The 15,224-nt window shown below is 43.2% G+C and overlaps 1 protein-coding gene across 6 annotated transcripts in view; it reads right to left on the reverse strand.

The window, feature by feature from the left end:
* ZKSCAN5 (zinc finger with KRAB and SCAN domains 5) overlaps nt 1-15,024 on the reverse strand; it is a 24,163-nt gene extending 9,139 nt beyond the window's left edge. Inside the window, exons 1-5 of one of the 6 annotated variants that reach the window (XM_077758679.1) lie at nt 14,969-15,024; nt 13,101-13,620; nt 7,755-7,893; nt 3,315-3,397; nt 2,900-3,035 (exon numbers count right to left, since the gene is read on the reverse strand). In XM_077758679.1, coding sequence (XP_077614805.1) covers nt 2,900-3,035; nt 3,315-3,397; nt 7,755-7,893; nt 13,101-13,514 — 772 coding nt within the window. In that variant the 5' untranslated portion in view covers nt 13,515-13,620; nt 14,969-15,024. Of the gene's footprint in view, nt 1-2,899; nt 3,036-3,314; nt 3,398-7,754; nt 7,894-12,810; nt 12,882-13,100; nt 13,621-14,009; nt 14,433-14,968 lie in introns of those variants that run through there. The other 5 variants (XM_077758678.1, XM_077758677.1, XM_077758680.1 and 2 more) reach the window with 5 other exon arrangements.
* Nucleotides 15,025-15,224: the final 200 nt, after the last annotated feature.

The raw sequence follows: 15,224 nt of genomic DNA on the forward strand, positions 1-15,224 counted from the left end.
TTCTCAATGCTATCAGGAACACACAGGTGTGAAAATAATGTAATTTGGCCTTCCAGAGATGTTATTTAAAAAAAATTTTTTTTTTACCATTTATTTATTTTTGAGAGACAGACAGATCACAAGCACAAGAGGGGCAGAGAGAGGAGACACAGAATCCGAAGTAGGCTCCAGGTTCTGAGCCGTCAGCACACAGCCTGATGCAGGGCTCGAACGCACAAACTGCAAGATCATGACCTGAGCCAAGGCTGGACACTTAACCAACTGAGCCACCCAGGCACCCCCAGAGATGTTATTAAAGAGGCAGAAATCATCAAGCATGTTCTTAATGTAGAAGAATATTACTATAAATATGTTGTAATGAACAAATAGATTTTTTAAAAAATCAGGAAACTCCTTGGGAGAATGGTATTAAAAAGAACAGTATCAAGTACTGAAACCCTGAAACCCATTAATGCCTGCAAAGTAACTGAAAAAGATAAAATGATACTACCAGACTGAAATTAGACAAGTGAGGCATTTGAAATTAATTTAAAAAGAGACTGAAAAAGTATCTGCATTACATGTAACATCTGTGCTGCATAAATAATTCCTTGAGATGAAACACCCCCACTAAGATGCGAACAGATAAAGCTGCAGAGGGCTGGTACAAATAAGTCAAAGAAATACAAATACAGGGGCGCCTGGGTGGCTTAGTCGGTTAAGCTTCCGACTTTCGCTTGGGTCATGATCTCACGGTTCGTGGGTTCGAGCCCCGCGTCGGGCTCTGTGCTGACTGCCAGTTCAGAGCCTGGAGCCTGTTTCAGTCTGTGACTCCCTCTCTCTCTGACCCTCCCCTGCTCACACTGTCTCTCTCTCTCTCTCCTAAAAATAAATAAAACATTAAAAAAAAAAAAAACAAAGAAATACAAATACATATCACTAGCATTAGAAAAAATGGAAAACTTAAAAGAGCAGAAGTCAATTTTGCTTTTCATCTATTTTTTTTTAAAGTTTTTATTTATTTTTGAGAGAGAGAGCACATGTGTGCAAGCGGGGGAGGGACAGAGAGAGATGGGGATAGAGGGACTGAAGCAGGCTCCGTGCAGACAGCTGAGATGTAGCGCTCAAATCCACAAACCATGAGATCATGACCTGAACCAAAGGCAGACGCCTAAGTGACTGAGCCACCCAGGCACTCCAATTTTATTTTTTAAATAAAAGCCTGTAAGTGAACTAGAACCTTTAGAACAATGTAAACTGGTATAATGCTTTTCAAAAGAAATGGCATTATATGGGGTGCCTAGCTGGCTCAGTCAGAGGATGGTACAACTCTTGATCTCAGAGTCATGGGTGTGAGCCCCACACTGGGTGTAAATATTACTTAAATATATAAACGTTTAAAAAAAGGAAATTTGGCATTATTATGTCTCTCTTCTAAAGTGTGCCAGAGTGCTTGATATATAGTGGTTCTTCTAAAAGAAGAACCTTCAAAGAACATTCAAAAGAAGCTAAAAGCCCTAAGTTCCAAAATGTTTGCCACAGTGCTGAGATTTTTATAATTGCTCCTAGGCAGCATAAATGAATATCAGTTTCCAGGATCGTCATTTAGAAACAGGTTTGAAACCTCATTTGGCACTCAAAATTCAAGAAGGGATGGGACATGTAAAATATAGATGTCAAGGTGAACATCATGAAATGGGCACCAGTTATCTGAGGATGGTAATGGAGTGAACAACTAGCCACCCACACGCCTTGGAGAAAAGTTAGTGTAATACCTTCAGTATGCCCCTGAACAACACGTTTGAACCATGCAGGTCTACTTACACGTGGATTCCTCTTGATAAATACAGACTCTGAATGTATTTCTTCTTCCTTATGATTTTAATAACATTTTCTTTTCTCTGGCTTACTTTCACTTAAGTAAACACAGTATATGACACATAAATTATGAGGTAAGGCTTCAGGTCAGCAGTAGGCTCTGAGTAGTTGAGTTTTGGGGGAGTTAGAAGTTATATTCAGAGGGGCGCCTGGGTGGGTCAGTCAGTTAAGCAACTGACTTCGGTTCGGCTCAGGTCATGATCTCATGGTTCGTGGATTCGAGCCCCATGTCAGGCTCTGTGCTGATAGCTTGGAGCCTGGAGCCTGCTTCAGATTCTGTGTCTCCCTCTCTCTCTCTCTCTGCCCCTTCCCTGCTCTTTCTCTCTCTCAAAAATAAATACATGTTAAAAATTAAAACAACAAAAAAAGTAGAAGTTATATTCAGACTTTCAACTGTATGGGGGGTGGGCACCTCTAACCCTGTGTTGTTCAAGGGTCAAATATACTCTAATAAATGGTTATTCAGCAAAGTCTGAGATGTTTTCTCAAGTGAGAATTATTCAGCTGGAATTATTCAATTTGTCAAGGAACAGAATACAATAACTACTACAAATCTGTTAAAACCCTAACCAGTTAGTGTTCAGCTCTCTTATTTTAAAGCACTAAAAAGAGAACATTTGCTGGATTGTAAATACTATCCCCCAAGTATCATCAGATTTCAATCATACCCTAATTATGATGGAAATAATCAGAATAAGCTAAATAAGAAAAAAAAAAAGGGAATGTTGGGCGCCTGGGTGGCTTAGTTGGTTGAGCGTCCGACTTCCGCTCAGGTCATGGTCTCAGAGTTCGTGAGTTCAAGCCCCACATTGGGCTCTGTGCTGACAGCTCATAACCTGGAACCTGCTTCAGATTCTGTGTCTCCTTCTCTCTCTGCCCCTCCTCTACTCATGCTCTGTCTCTCTCTCTCTTANTTTTACAGAAAAAATAAATAAATAAAGTCACAGTAATTAAAACATACATGCTTTTATACGATGTGCCAGAAATATTCTTTGTAACAAAATGAAGATGTCCTAATCCATGCAGATGAAATAATTCTTACCCATGGAAGGAATACTCCCATAATTCTCCTTCCTGTCATCCCTATAGAGGGACTTCTGAGACTGGTCCAAATGTCCCCATTCCTCCAGGATGAAGGATACAGCCACATCAGCCACATCTTCAATTTTCACCAACTTCTGAAACATGAGATCTCCACTAAATTCCCATTCCCTATGTGCAAATTTGGAGTGAGGGGAAGAAGTGGGAGCATGAAGGGAAAAAACAGAGGAGGGACTGTGTTTGGAAAAAGAGAGGGGAGCATGGGATGGAACGGAAAGAAACATTCAAGTAGGAACCCAAGATGGGCCCGGTCTGTAGTGAGAGACAGAACTTCTGATAAAAAGTCAGGATTAGGACAGCTCCTTATCCAAGAATAGACACGGGTCCTCACTGCGGGCACTAGGACGCCAGCTCACCTGGGACCCAGCTGAGAGAAGTGAGGCTGTCAGCTCCTGGCTGTCCTTCAGGGGAAGGGGAGGAACTTGGAGAGCAGGTAGGGCTGAGGGGGGAGAAAAAGAGGTGTCAGTGAGAATATCTTTGCCCAGTTCCAATTGCCAGCATGTTCCACTTTTGCTCCAGAATCTTCAACAGGGCCCTGCTGCAGCAAGGCTAAATGTTTCCACTTGTCTCTCAGGAACCTCTACATTGTAGCACCTCCCACACCTAACAACACTCACCCTCCCCTGCAAACATCAGAACCCCCTGCTCTGGTCAGGCTAATCCCTGCTGGCAACCTCAGACTGTGCTATTCACCTATAAGGATGCAATCTTCTCTGGCAACATCAAATCTAGTCACCTCAAAGAATAACCAGTTCCATATCTTCATGAAGCTGAAACACTAGCGAGAGCTCAGGGTTTCTCAAATTTTAATGTGCAAACAAAATCACCTGGAGGTCTTGGTACAGGGCAGATATGGCTCAGCAGTTCTGAAGTGGCCCCCGTATTCTGCACTTCTAACAAAAGTATGCTGGCGCTGCTCCTGGGCCATTGCTTTCATCAGCAAGGCCTTAGCCCACATTCTCTTCCTTCGAGAAGTTACCATGGTTGACTGATAGCCATTTAGTATGTACTAAGTCGTGTGTTATAAGAATAGGCAGAAAACAATTCTTGCCTTCCAAAGACTTCACTCTCTACTGGGGAATGCAGATACATAAGCCTTAATTCCAGCACAGGGTAAGAGTATTATACTTGAAATTCACCCAAGTTCCCATAGAAGCATGGAGGCAGGGTACCTACAGATTGGAGAGCAAGAGGTGGGAGCATCAGGAAAGCCTTTCGACAGAAGTGACTCTGGGAAGTAGGGGGTGGGAGAGGATGGTTAGGGTGTTGAGGGTGTTTCCAGGCAGAGTGAATTGTATGTGCAATGTCTTGAGGTTCTGATCTCTAGATGGTAGTGACCTTCTGACCCCGTCGTCACCTCTGCTTGTTCTTTGTCTTGAGATGCATAGGTGTCATGGTGCATAGGATCTCATTGTCTATGTATGCCCTGATTTGGACAGATCCACCTAGTATTAACCTTTAGCCTGACAGCTTTTTTTTTTTAATGTTTTTTATTTATTTCTGAGAAAGAGAGAGACAGCGTGAGCAGGGGAGGGTCAGAGAGAGAGGGAGACAGAATCAAAAGCAGCCTCCAGGCTCTGAGCGAGCTGTCAGCACAGAGCCCGACACGGGACTTGAACCCACGAACCATGAGATCATGACCTGAGCCTAAGTCGGACGCTTAACCGACTGAGCCACCAGGCACCCCTAGCCTGACAGTTTAGACACTACTATGGCTGCCCGGGTCCTAAAGATGTACGTGCTTATGCAGCTTGCTTCTGCCCAAGAACTAGGAAGTAATAAGCAATGACGCAAAAAGGAGATGATTAAGAGATGAAAGCTGGACACTGAGATGGCATCTGAAACCAGAAGTGTGGCTAAAGAGTCAAAGTAAGACTCGAAGAAAGAGATGAATGTAGTCTGTACTCAACCAGTAATTTTGATTTTGAGTATTACAATTGGAATAATTATAATAATTACATTCCAAACAACTCCACTTATTTTTACGAAGTTTCTGTGAAACCTCCTGTTTCTTTAGCTTTTAAGCAAATGACTTTGTTCCTCTCAAGCTCAACCTAGTCCCAGGGCCAGGAAACCAGCCCTTGGTGCTCTCAAAGGCACAAGGAACCTAGCCCTCTCCAGTGTATAAAAATCAAAAACCAAAACAAACCTAGCAATTTCGTCAGAAGGCAGACACTGGCCAAAAAAAAAAAAAAAAAGGAAAAAAGACACTGGGTCTGGCTAACAGGGTAGAGGAGAGAAGCAGCTCTTAGAAAAGAGGTGTGATGAGACTCTGCCAGTGTAAAACAGTATTTCCGGAGGACAGGAGTCTGCACCTGGGAGGGACTCATGGAAAGGTAAGGGTAGCCCAGCTCAGGAAGGTAAAAGTATAAATTTGGAGCTGACTGCTGGGGTTAGAATTCCAGCTCTGCCACTTAACAGTTTTGTGACCTTGAAAGAATTACCTAACCTTTCTAGGCCTCAGCTGCTTAATTTCTAACATGAGGATAACAGTCGTAGCTATTCCACTGGGATTCCAAGCATTAACCCTTGGAATATCAACTAGGTGTATCAGACACAATTTGGGGTTGGAGGTTTCTTTTTTGAACAGTTTTAATTATATTTAAAGACTAGAATTACATGACTTTTATTTCCTTAGAGATCTTCTGAAGAACAAAATGAAAATTTATCTTAGTATTATTAAAAAATAGAATAAATCTCATTCTGTCTTGTAATTTCTATATGGATCCATTGGACTCTTCTACACTTAGCATACATTTTGAGATCCGAGTGATCTTATTTTTCCTGTATCACATTTTTCTAATTCATCATCCTAGGAATTACTGCATGTTTACTAAAAATTACTCATTAATTATTCCAATGATAGCATAAAAAACTAAAATAATGAGAAAATAGAGGAGAATAAAAGAGATACTTAGGAGGATGTAATAGTGAAATAAATCATCCTCTTCACTATTCTCCAAGTATTAAATTCACTGCCAAGGGTTTTACACCATCTTCAAGAAGGTATGAGACTGCTGACGCCTGTTTTTAGTTCTCACTGAGAATGACTGAGAATTCAGAATTTTTCATTTTCCACCCACATCAGCAAAGAAAAGAAAATGCGCAGCAGATAACATTTCACTTTTAGTAGATGAGGTAAGAAGACAATATAAAGAACAGAGCAATGCACTCTACACAATGATGATGAAACTGAATCCATATGGGGAATCTTCGAAGGAGTCTACAAATACTATCGGAGATAACTTTCTTCAAACATAAGAATCAACGATATACACTAGATTTCTAATTTTGAAAAGGAAGTAGGACATTCTCATCCAGTGAATTATTCAACAGGAAGGACTTCATGAGGCCAAGATTTTGCAACAAGACTCTGGACCATCCCATTTTGCTAACGGGATAGTATTCATTTCGCTAAAGGGATAGTATTGTGTAACAGTGATCTTTCATTTTTTATGGTGTTTCTATTACCAAAATGTACTTGATATAAAAAGGTTTAATTCTTATTAAAATTTCCTTAAAATTATTTTTTATTAGCCTTTGATTCTTTTGTAAATGATCCATAAAATGACATATATACATACGTAAGTGTGTATATATAGGTGTGTGTGTGTGTGTGTATGTGTATATATAATAAAAAGGATTCATTGGCGCCAGATGGTAAATGGTGAAGACTACTTTTTCTAGTACAGTGAGAGTTTAACAAGCTCCCACAAGCAAAGCGGTTGGAATACTTGCGGACACATAGTAAACACTATATAAGTAATTGCTGCTCCTGCCCCTTCTATTATTACTACCACAGTGAAAGGAAATCTGGAAAAGGTCAGGGCCATGGAGCAGGTGATGTGAAAGACCTGACCACTAGAGGAAGCCTAGAAGAAAGCCTGAGGCCAAACCTGGAAATACAGGTTCATGACGCTTTCTCCACAATTCTGAAATCCCAAAGGCCTTCCTTTCAGTAAGGTAGACATTGAACCAATTTGACAGCAAAACCTGACCAGAACTTATGTGAAGCTATTTAAAGTTTTGATTTAATCCTCTTACTGTAAATATGCATACATTTCACTGGCGAAATATTAATGTGTGTGATTGTGGAGTCCCACCTCAAATCCTGTCAGTACTGTAATGTATGGTATATAAATCATATTCCCTTACTAAATCGGAAAATTTCTGAATCCTAAAATATATCTGATAGCAAGAGTTTCTGATTAGGGTTATAGACCTGTGGACATATTCCATCATAAATAAGATACTTAACAGTTCACTTTTCTTCCTTCTAATACAAGTTAATAAAATCAAGAGGTGGGGGAGGGAAGGAGAGAAAGACACGGAGAGAACAAAGGCCCTAAAGGTCACTGTAAGCAACTGCTTGAAATAAAATTTCAAGGTGGTGAATGAGCAGCCAGAAATGAATGACTGCAATTAGGAACTGGAGAGCCGTTCTTACATAAGCAGTGAGATAACAAAACGTGTGTGGAGAGTTGGGAAACTTTTGTAAAACAAGTATAAAACTTGTAAAAAAACTTCTGTGGATCTGACAGTACCTGTACTTAGAGCTGTCATCATCTGCATTACAACTTTCGAACAGAACCACATCCTAGCCATCCTGCAAGCTGACCTCTCTCTGTATGCCAGGGACTCGATTCTGGGTATCCAGCCCTTCCCAACCTCCCAATCCTGCTGATGGCAGAAAGGCCGCCCAGCCAGAAGTCTCACTCATACAGATACTGCTTACCCATAAAGCCAGGAAGCTCACTCTCTAGCCATATCTGTTCCACTGAATCATATCTCCTCACCATTTTCCTCCAGAAGATGAGGCTTCTGTGGCTCCTGTTCAGACGGGGGGTCCATGGACAGGAGCTGGTGGCTGAGGGATTCCTGCACAACTCCAGGTGGCACCATCTTCTGAGGAAGCACTTCGGGACACACCACAATCTGACAAGCACAACCACACCAATCAGCACACTGCAGAGAGGGCTAAGAAAGAATCTAGTAAATTCATACTATTCACTCTTTGCCAAATATTTAATGTGCATCTGCAACCAGCCAAGCACTGATTACATAGTAGCTTAACAAACAGTTTCTTTCTAGTCAAAGATGACTTCCATTAAACACATCAAGGCACAAATAAATGCATAACTGCAAACTGTTACATGTTGGAAAGGAGAAGAAAGTAGTGCCATAAGATATAACAGATGAGACCTACTTTAGAAAAAGTGGCCAAGGAAGGCTTGTCTGACAAAGTGCCACTGAAGTAAACACCTACAGGGCAAAAGAAGCCTGTCAGGGAAAAAGTAAGAAGTGTTCCGGGCAGAGAGAACATAAGCAAAGACACTCAGGCAGAAAATAGGTGTCTGATATGGTCAAGGTGCCATAAAAAGGCCAGGGTAGGTCAAGTTTACTGAAGAGGGGAGAGAAGTGGGAAGCGAGGTTATCAAAGTCAATATAGGACTCGGGAAGCCACACTCAGTTCCTTAGCAGGCCAGGTTCAAGTAGGACAGACCAACACTAAGACAAGAGCTGGTTCCTGTCCAGCGTACTAAGTAAGTACTCCAAGTTTCTGTTCTGGACTCTTGCTCGACCCTAGGGGACACGCAGTTACTCTGCCACAACCCACAATCTGTCTTTTCTGGAAGTTACTAGCTCAGCAGCATCCTAGCAGGTAATAAGATCCTGCACTGAGACAGAATTGCCACCACCCTCACCTCCTCCCTTATGTTTCAAAGCACTTTAAATTTTAACCCTCCTAGCACTGGCAAAATGTGGTACAGGAGTTATGTTAAGAGGCAGCTGCAAAACAGTTGTGGCGAAGATCGTTCTGCATGGAAGTTTTTGTGTCCTCGTGGACCCATTCAGAATAAGAGTTAAGATGATGCCAAGTATGTCAAAGGGCACATCAGCACCAAAGAAGCAAAGCAGCCCTTCAGGTCTCCTGAGACTAGGACACAAACCAAGGAGGAGGGTAAAGTTTAAAGCCTAGGAAAAGAGCCTGCCAGAGACGGTAACCGCCTGGAGATAGAGCTGGGGAACAATGTTGAGGACACAGACAGCAGGCAGAGTGAAAGGCAAACAAAGGGAGCCATGAGGCCCTTAAGAAAATCCCTTCTATGGGCCTCAAATCCCTGATACTACTAAGAAATTATTTTTCTCTGTGTCTCTTCCAAAGATGGGCTGCATATCACAACGAGCGGTAAATGCACATATCTGCTGTAAATCTTCTACTTAATACTTCTTGTTTTTAAGTGTATTTTTGAATATCTATTACTACAAAAAAGCAGGAGAAAGTTTGTTTATTAGTGTCCCAAATTAGGCTTAAAAAAGAAGCAACTAAATGTCACCATGAACTTTTACTTTCTGTACTGATGGAAGCAACAGAAAGATTCTGACATTCCCATCTGGAGGATGTCTGGTATAGCCAAGGGTCTGGCTGATGGTCAGTAGCAACGCCCTCTGCTACCCACTTGCCTCATGGAGTGAGCTGAACCACCTGAAGAGCTTGAGAATGATCTGAAATGTTAAAGTAGCCCTTATCCAGACATAAAGAGTAATGAAATTGGGATCTCACATCAATGTGCAGTGATTCTGAAGAATGACAGAAATTTAATTAGCTTCAAATTCTTGTGACCTAAGGTTTCATGATTGTTTCTTTGCTCTAACAATAATAAGAAATTAAAGCTTAAGAGAGTGCGACCCCAGCAACAAGAAGGTAGAGAGTCAAGTTAAATGAGTAAGAAAAGACAAGATGATGTAACAACATAAAGATATCAATCCTCTCTAGGAGCACCTGGGTGGCTCCTTCGGTTGAGTGTCTGACTTCTGCTCAAGTCATGGTCTCACGGTTCGTAGGCTTGAGCCTCACGTCAGGCTCTGGTGCGGAGCCTGGAGCCTGCTTCAGATTCTATGTCTCCCTCTCTGTCTGTACCCCTCCGCTGCTTATGTGCTCTCAAAAATAAAATAAACACTAAAACAATACTCAAAAAAAGATATCAATTTTTCCTAAATTAATATAGGATTTACTGCAACCCCAACAACAACAACAATAAAACAACAGGATTTTTGGAGCGGTGAAAACTACATTAGTAATTCTAAAGTTCATAAGGAAAAAAGAAAATATTGAAAACATTTGGAAGAAAGGTAGCCCTATCACATATCAAAACCCTTTACAGAGCTCAAGTAATTAAAATACTGGTAGGTGAACAGATAATAAGATCAACAAAACAGTATTAAAATACAATAAGTAGACCCAGGGGTGCCTGGGTGGCTCAGTCAGTTAAGCATCTAACTATTGATTTCGGCTCAGGCTGTGATCTCATGGTTCATGGGTTTGAGCCCCGCATAGGGCTCTGCACTGAGAGCATGGATCCTGCTTGGGATTCTCTGGATTCTTCTCTCTGCCCCTCCCCTGTTCACATGTGTCCACGCTCACTTGTGCTCTCTCTCTCAAATATTTAAAAAAAGGGGCGCCTGGGTGGCTTAGTCGGTTAAGCGTCCGACTTTCGCTTAGGTCATGATCTCGCAGTTCATGGGTTCGAGCCCCGCGTCGGGCTCTGTGCTGACTGCCAGCTCAGAGCCTGGAGCCTGTATCAGTCTGTGACTCCCTCTCTCTCTGACCCTGCCCTGCTCACGCTGTCTCTCTCTCTCTCCTAGAAATAAATAAAACATTAAAAAAAAAAAAAAAGACCATAAGTAGCCGCAAATGCATTTAGAAATTTGGTATGTAATAAAGACAGCATTTTAATTAAAGAGAGGAAAAAAGGGATTACTCTACAAGTTTCTGGGACAACCAGACAGACATCTGGTAGAAAAAAGTTGTAACCATACTGAACACTGTGCACCAAAAAAATTTTTTAACGGGAGAAGAGACGATTAGAAAATTTTCTTATGATATTGTAGTGGAGAAGGCCTTTCTAAGTATGGCACAAAACCCAGAAACCATAAACTAAAAGATATAAACAGACTACATAAAAATAAAAAACCCTGGCAAAGCAAAATTCTCCATAAACAAAGATAAACAACAAAGTGGAAAAATAAACTTGCACCTCAGATGACAGACACAGTGCTTACTTTTTCAAATAGGTAAATAATGTGGGGTGCCTGGGTGGCTCAGTCGGTAGAGCATCCGACTTCAGCTCAGATCATGAGCTCATGGTTCATGGGTTCGAGCCCCATGTCAGGCTCTGTGCTGACAGCTAGCTCGGAGCCTGGAGCCTGTTTCAGATTCTGTGTCTCCCTCTCTCTCTGATCCTCCCCTGCTCATGCTGTCTCTATCTCTCTCTCAAAAATAAACAAAACATTAAAAGAAAAAACAAATAATGTAAATAGATAACTCACAAAAAAGAGTACACAGCCAGAGTGCCTGGCTGGCTCAGTCGGTGGAGCATGTGACTCTTGAACTTGGGGTTGTAAGTTCAAACCCCATATTGGGTGCACAGCTTAATTTTCAAAAAGGAAAAAAAAGAGGACACTCATAGCCCTTTAAAACATATACTATGAGGGGCACCTGGGTGGCTTAGTCAGTTAAGCGTCCGACTTTCGCTTAGGTCAAGATCTCACGGTTCGTGGGTTCGAGCCCCACGTTGGGCTCTGTGCTGACTGCCAGCTCAGAGCCTGGAGCCTATTTCAGAGTCTGTATCTCCCTCTCTCTCTGACCCTCCCCTGCTCACGCTGTCTCTCTCCCTCTCCTAGAAATAAATAAAAAATAATAAAAAATAAAAATAAAAAAATAAAACCTATACTATGATTAGGGTGCCTGGGTGGTTCAGTCAGTTAAATGACCGACTTTGGCTCAAGTCATGATCTCATAACTTGTTAGTTCAAGCCCTGTATAAGGCTCTGTGCTGTCAGGTCAGAGCCTGGAAACTTCCTTTGGATTTTGTGTCTCCCTCTCTCTCTCTACCCCTCCCCTTGCTTGTGTGTGTGCTCTCTCTCTCTCAAAAACAAATAAACTTTAAAAAATTAAAAAATAGGGGCGCCTGGGTGGCTCAGTCGGTTAAGCATCTGACTTCAGCTCAGGTCACGATCTCACGGTTCGTGGGTTCGAGCCCCGCGTCGGGCTCTGTGCTGACTGCCAGTTCAGAGCCTGGAGCCTGTTTCAGTCTGTGACTCCCTCTCTCTCTGACCCTCCCCTGTTCATGCTGTCTCTCTCTCTCTCAGAAATAAAACATTTTTAAAAAATTTTAAAATATACATATTTGGATGTGGATATAGTACACTGTGGTCAAACTCACTCATAATATGAGAAATGCATATTAAAACTGCACAGAAATGGAATGTTGCATCTTTCAGACTGGCAATGACAAAAAGTTGGGTAACATCACATGATCAAGCTGTGAGCAAAAAATTTCTCACACCCCGCATCCGGGAATGAAAATGGTATAACCTCTACCAAGGGCAATTTCTCAACAGGTGTCAAAATTACAAATGCACATTGGCTCTGAGCCAACAATCTGACTTCTAAGCATTTATTATTCTATAATTAAAAATGAATGTAAAGGACAGTCATTGTAGCAACGTTTACATTCAGAAACAATCCAAAGGAATGACTTAAATGGCCTTCAGCAGGAGTTTAATTATGGTACATCCATCCACACGATGGAATATAAGCAGTTTCCAAGAGAGAGGCAGGTCTGTTTGCACTGACATGGAACAAACCAAGATACAAGCAAAGGGCAAGAGGCAGAAGTACACAGTGATTTAAAAACATCTGTGGTTTTTTAAAGCATATCATCCACACGTCCATTCATGCATACAGAAGAAAGTAGATCTCTGAAAGGACATACAGGTATCAGGTGACAGTGGCTGCCTCTGAAGAGAACTAGGGAGCCAGAGAAGGAGAGGTGGGAGGAAACTTACTTTTCATAACAACCTTATGCACGTTTTGAATTTTGTATCATGTCAATCAAAAGATAAATACAGTAATTTTAAAAGTAAATAAAATCGCAGACTGTCTTCTCCAGGTTAACACACTGGATATTGCTTCTCTTTGCTGGAGTGGCAGGAAATCTCCACAGTGTACCTAATCCCAGGAGAACAAAAGAATATGAATGAAGCACCAGAGCACTAAGGATCTCACCCCTGCTCAGCAGCACCTTAACTCTCTTCCTCTCCTTCCTCATTGCTCTAATGTCTCCTCTTCCACTCACCTGTTGTCGGCGTTCCTCTAGTTCTCTCTGTATATTTTCTACCACAGCCACGGCCTCTTCCCCACTTTCTGGATGATGCTCTCTCACCCAGGTCTGGAACTCTTCTGGTAGGATGGTCAGGAACTGCTCCAGCACCAGCAGCTCTAGGATCTGCTCCTTGGTGTGCAGCTCAGGCCTCAGCCACTCACAGCACAGCACCCGGAGCTGGCTCAGGGCCTCCCGGGGGCCTGATGCCTCATGGTACTGGAAGTGCCTGAAGCGCTGGTAAAAAGTCTCAAACATTGGAGGGTTGTACTCTTGCATCCAGGTACAGTCTTCTTCTTCCACCTTCACTATTAGAAGGTCTTCTTGCTCCTGTGAAGTCTCAGCGGGAGGGTCTAAGTCTATAACTTCCCCAGATTCTGTCATTATCATTCCAACGCAGAGGGACGTCTCTCCAGGTTAGCTGTGTCACACAGATCAAATCTGGTTTCTGTTCTTTAAGATCTTCTGAAGGGCAGTTTCACTAGCGTGCAATCTACTGATATATTAGAAAGCAGTATTAGCAAAGAGATGACAAAGAGGTCATCTCTACTAAAGATGACCATTCAGCAGAGTAATTTACTTTAAAATATAGACAAGCCGTCACTGCACCCCAAAAATTACTACTAATCAACTCTTGATTTCAGGTCATGATCTCACAGTTGTGAGATGGTGCCTGACGACCGGCTAGGAGCTGAGTGGAGCCTACTTGGGATTCTCTCTCTCTCTGGCCTTCCTCCAGTCATGCACTCTCCCTCTCTTTCTCAAAATAAACAAGTAAACTCTTTTAAAAAGGTAAAGAGCAATAAAACTTTGACATCAGGTCTAACCGAATATAATCTTAATGGTGAAGAGCATTAAATATAGAAATAACATGACAAGACTTACTACTAAGTAGTCCAGACGCAGTCTCTCATTTTCTCTACGGACCAAACTTAAAACAGGGGTCAAAAATATTACAGCAGTCAGAACGAGTCCTGTCCTTCATGCCACAAGAGCACGATGGACCAACAGGAAACTTCATTGGTCCCAAAGAGAAGCTGAGTTATAAGTAAAGATTGGGACTTATATTCCTCTGAATCACCCCTGACCCCATAGACACGGAAAACGCCCGGTCAAGGTTAGACACAGGATCCCAGTCTGGATATAAAGCCCATTCTCTTTTCTCAAGGCACCAGTCCCGGGGAGCTCTCCTGGAAGACCAAGCTCCCGCAGCCAAGGTTGGGAAGATAGGTTTCTTCCTAAAAACGGAGAGAAAACCGAAGCCTACACTTCGCAACACTTCCTCGCCGGAAGTAAGCAAGTCCAAGCGTTCCCTGTCCAACAGGGTCGAGCCATCAATCCCACCGCCGAGAGTACTTCCGAGTCCTCTCTAGGAATCCCGGAGGTCCTCGCCTCGCAGAGGGAGGGAGCGGCCCGCCCCAGGCCCCGCCCCGGGGAGGCTGTGGGCCAATCGGCAGGGAGTTGGGGCGCCTCCCCGGACTGGGCCGTTCCCCGCCCACCGAACCGCAGGTTTAGCTTCACTACGGCGGGGCAGGAAAAGGAGCCAGCTGCTCCCCACCTGCGCCCAAAGCTATTTAAACAGCCCGGGCTCCTCCCCTTTCCTTGGGCGTCTGGGCACAGGACTGGGCCCTAGCTGTCCAGAATGGTTGCTAAGGCAACAGTTGCTAATGTTTGATTGGCCGTGGAACTTGCGCTCCCCACCCCCAACGCTCTGCGCCCCACTTAGAAGTAGGTTCGTCGCTTCCTGAGAGCCCGCAACACTAATTTCTCTTTAATTTTAAATCCTTTGTTTTCTTCACCTGATTCCTCGCCTCTGCCCGCACCCGGTCTCCAGACACACCCACCTTTTCACCACGGCGGAGAGCTCACAGGGCCTCTCTCCGACATCAAACCCGGGAGTCCTAGGAGCCTACATCTCCCAGGAAGCCCCGCGCGGGCCACGCCCACTAGCCAATTGGGCCGCGGATCTCTTTGCAGCCTTGGACTCTAGGACCCATCAGAGTGCGGGAGGGCAGGGAGGCGTTTCCCTGGCCGCCTCCTCCCAGAAGGATTGTGGCTGAGTGGGTTGCTCTCCCCGCTAGGTTGAGTGGCGTCGGAATC

This window comes from Crocuta crocuta, unplaced genomic scaffold, assembly GCF_008692635.1.
Source record: "Crocuta crocuta isolate KB4526 unplaced genomic scaffold, BGI_CrCroc_1.0 scaffold273, whole genome shotgun sequence".
In the NCBI taxonomy this organism is placed as follows: Eukaryota; Metazoa; Chordata; class Mammalia; order Carnivora; family Hyaenidae; genus Crocuta; species Crocuta crocuta.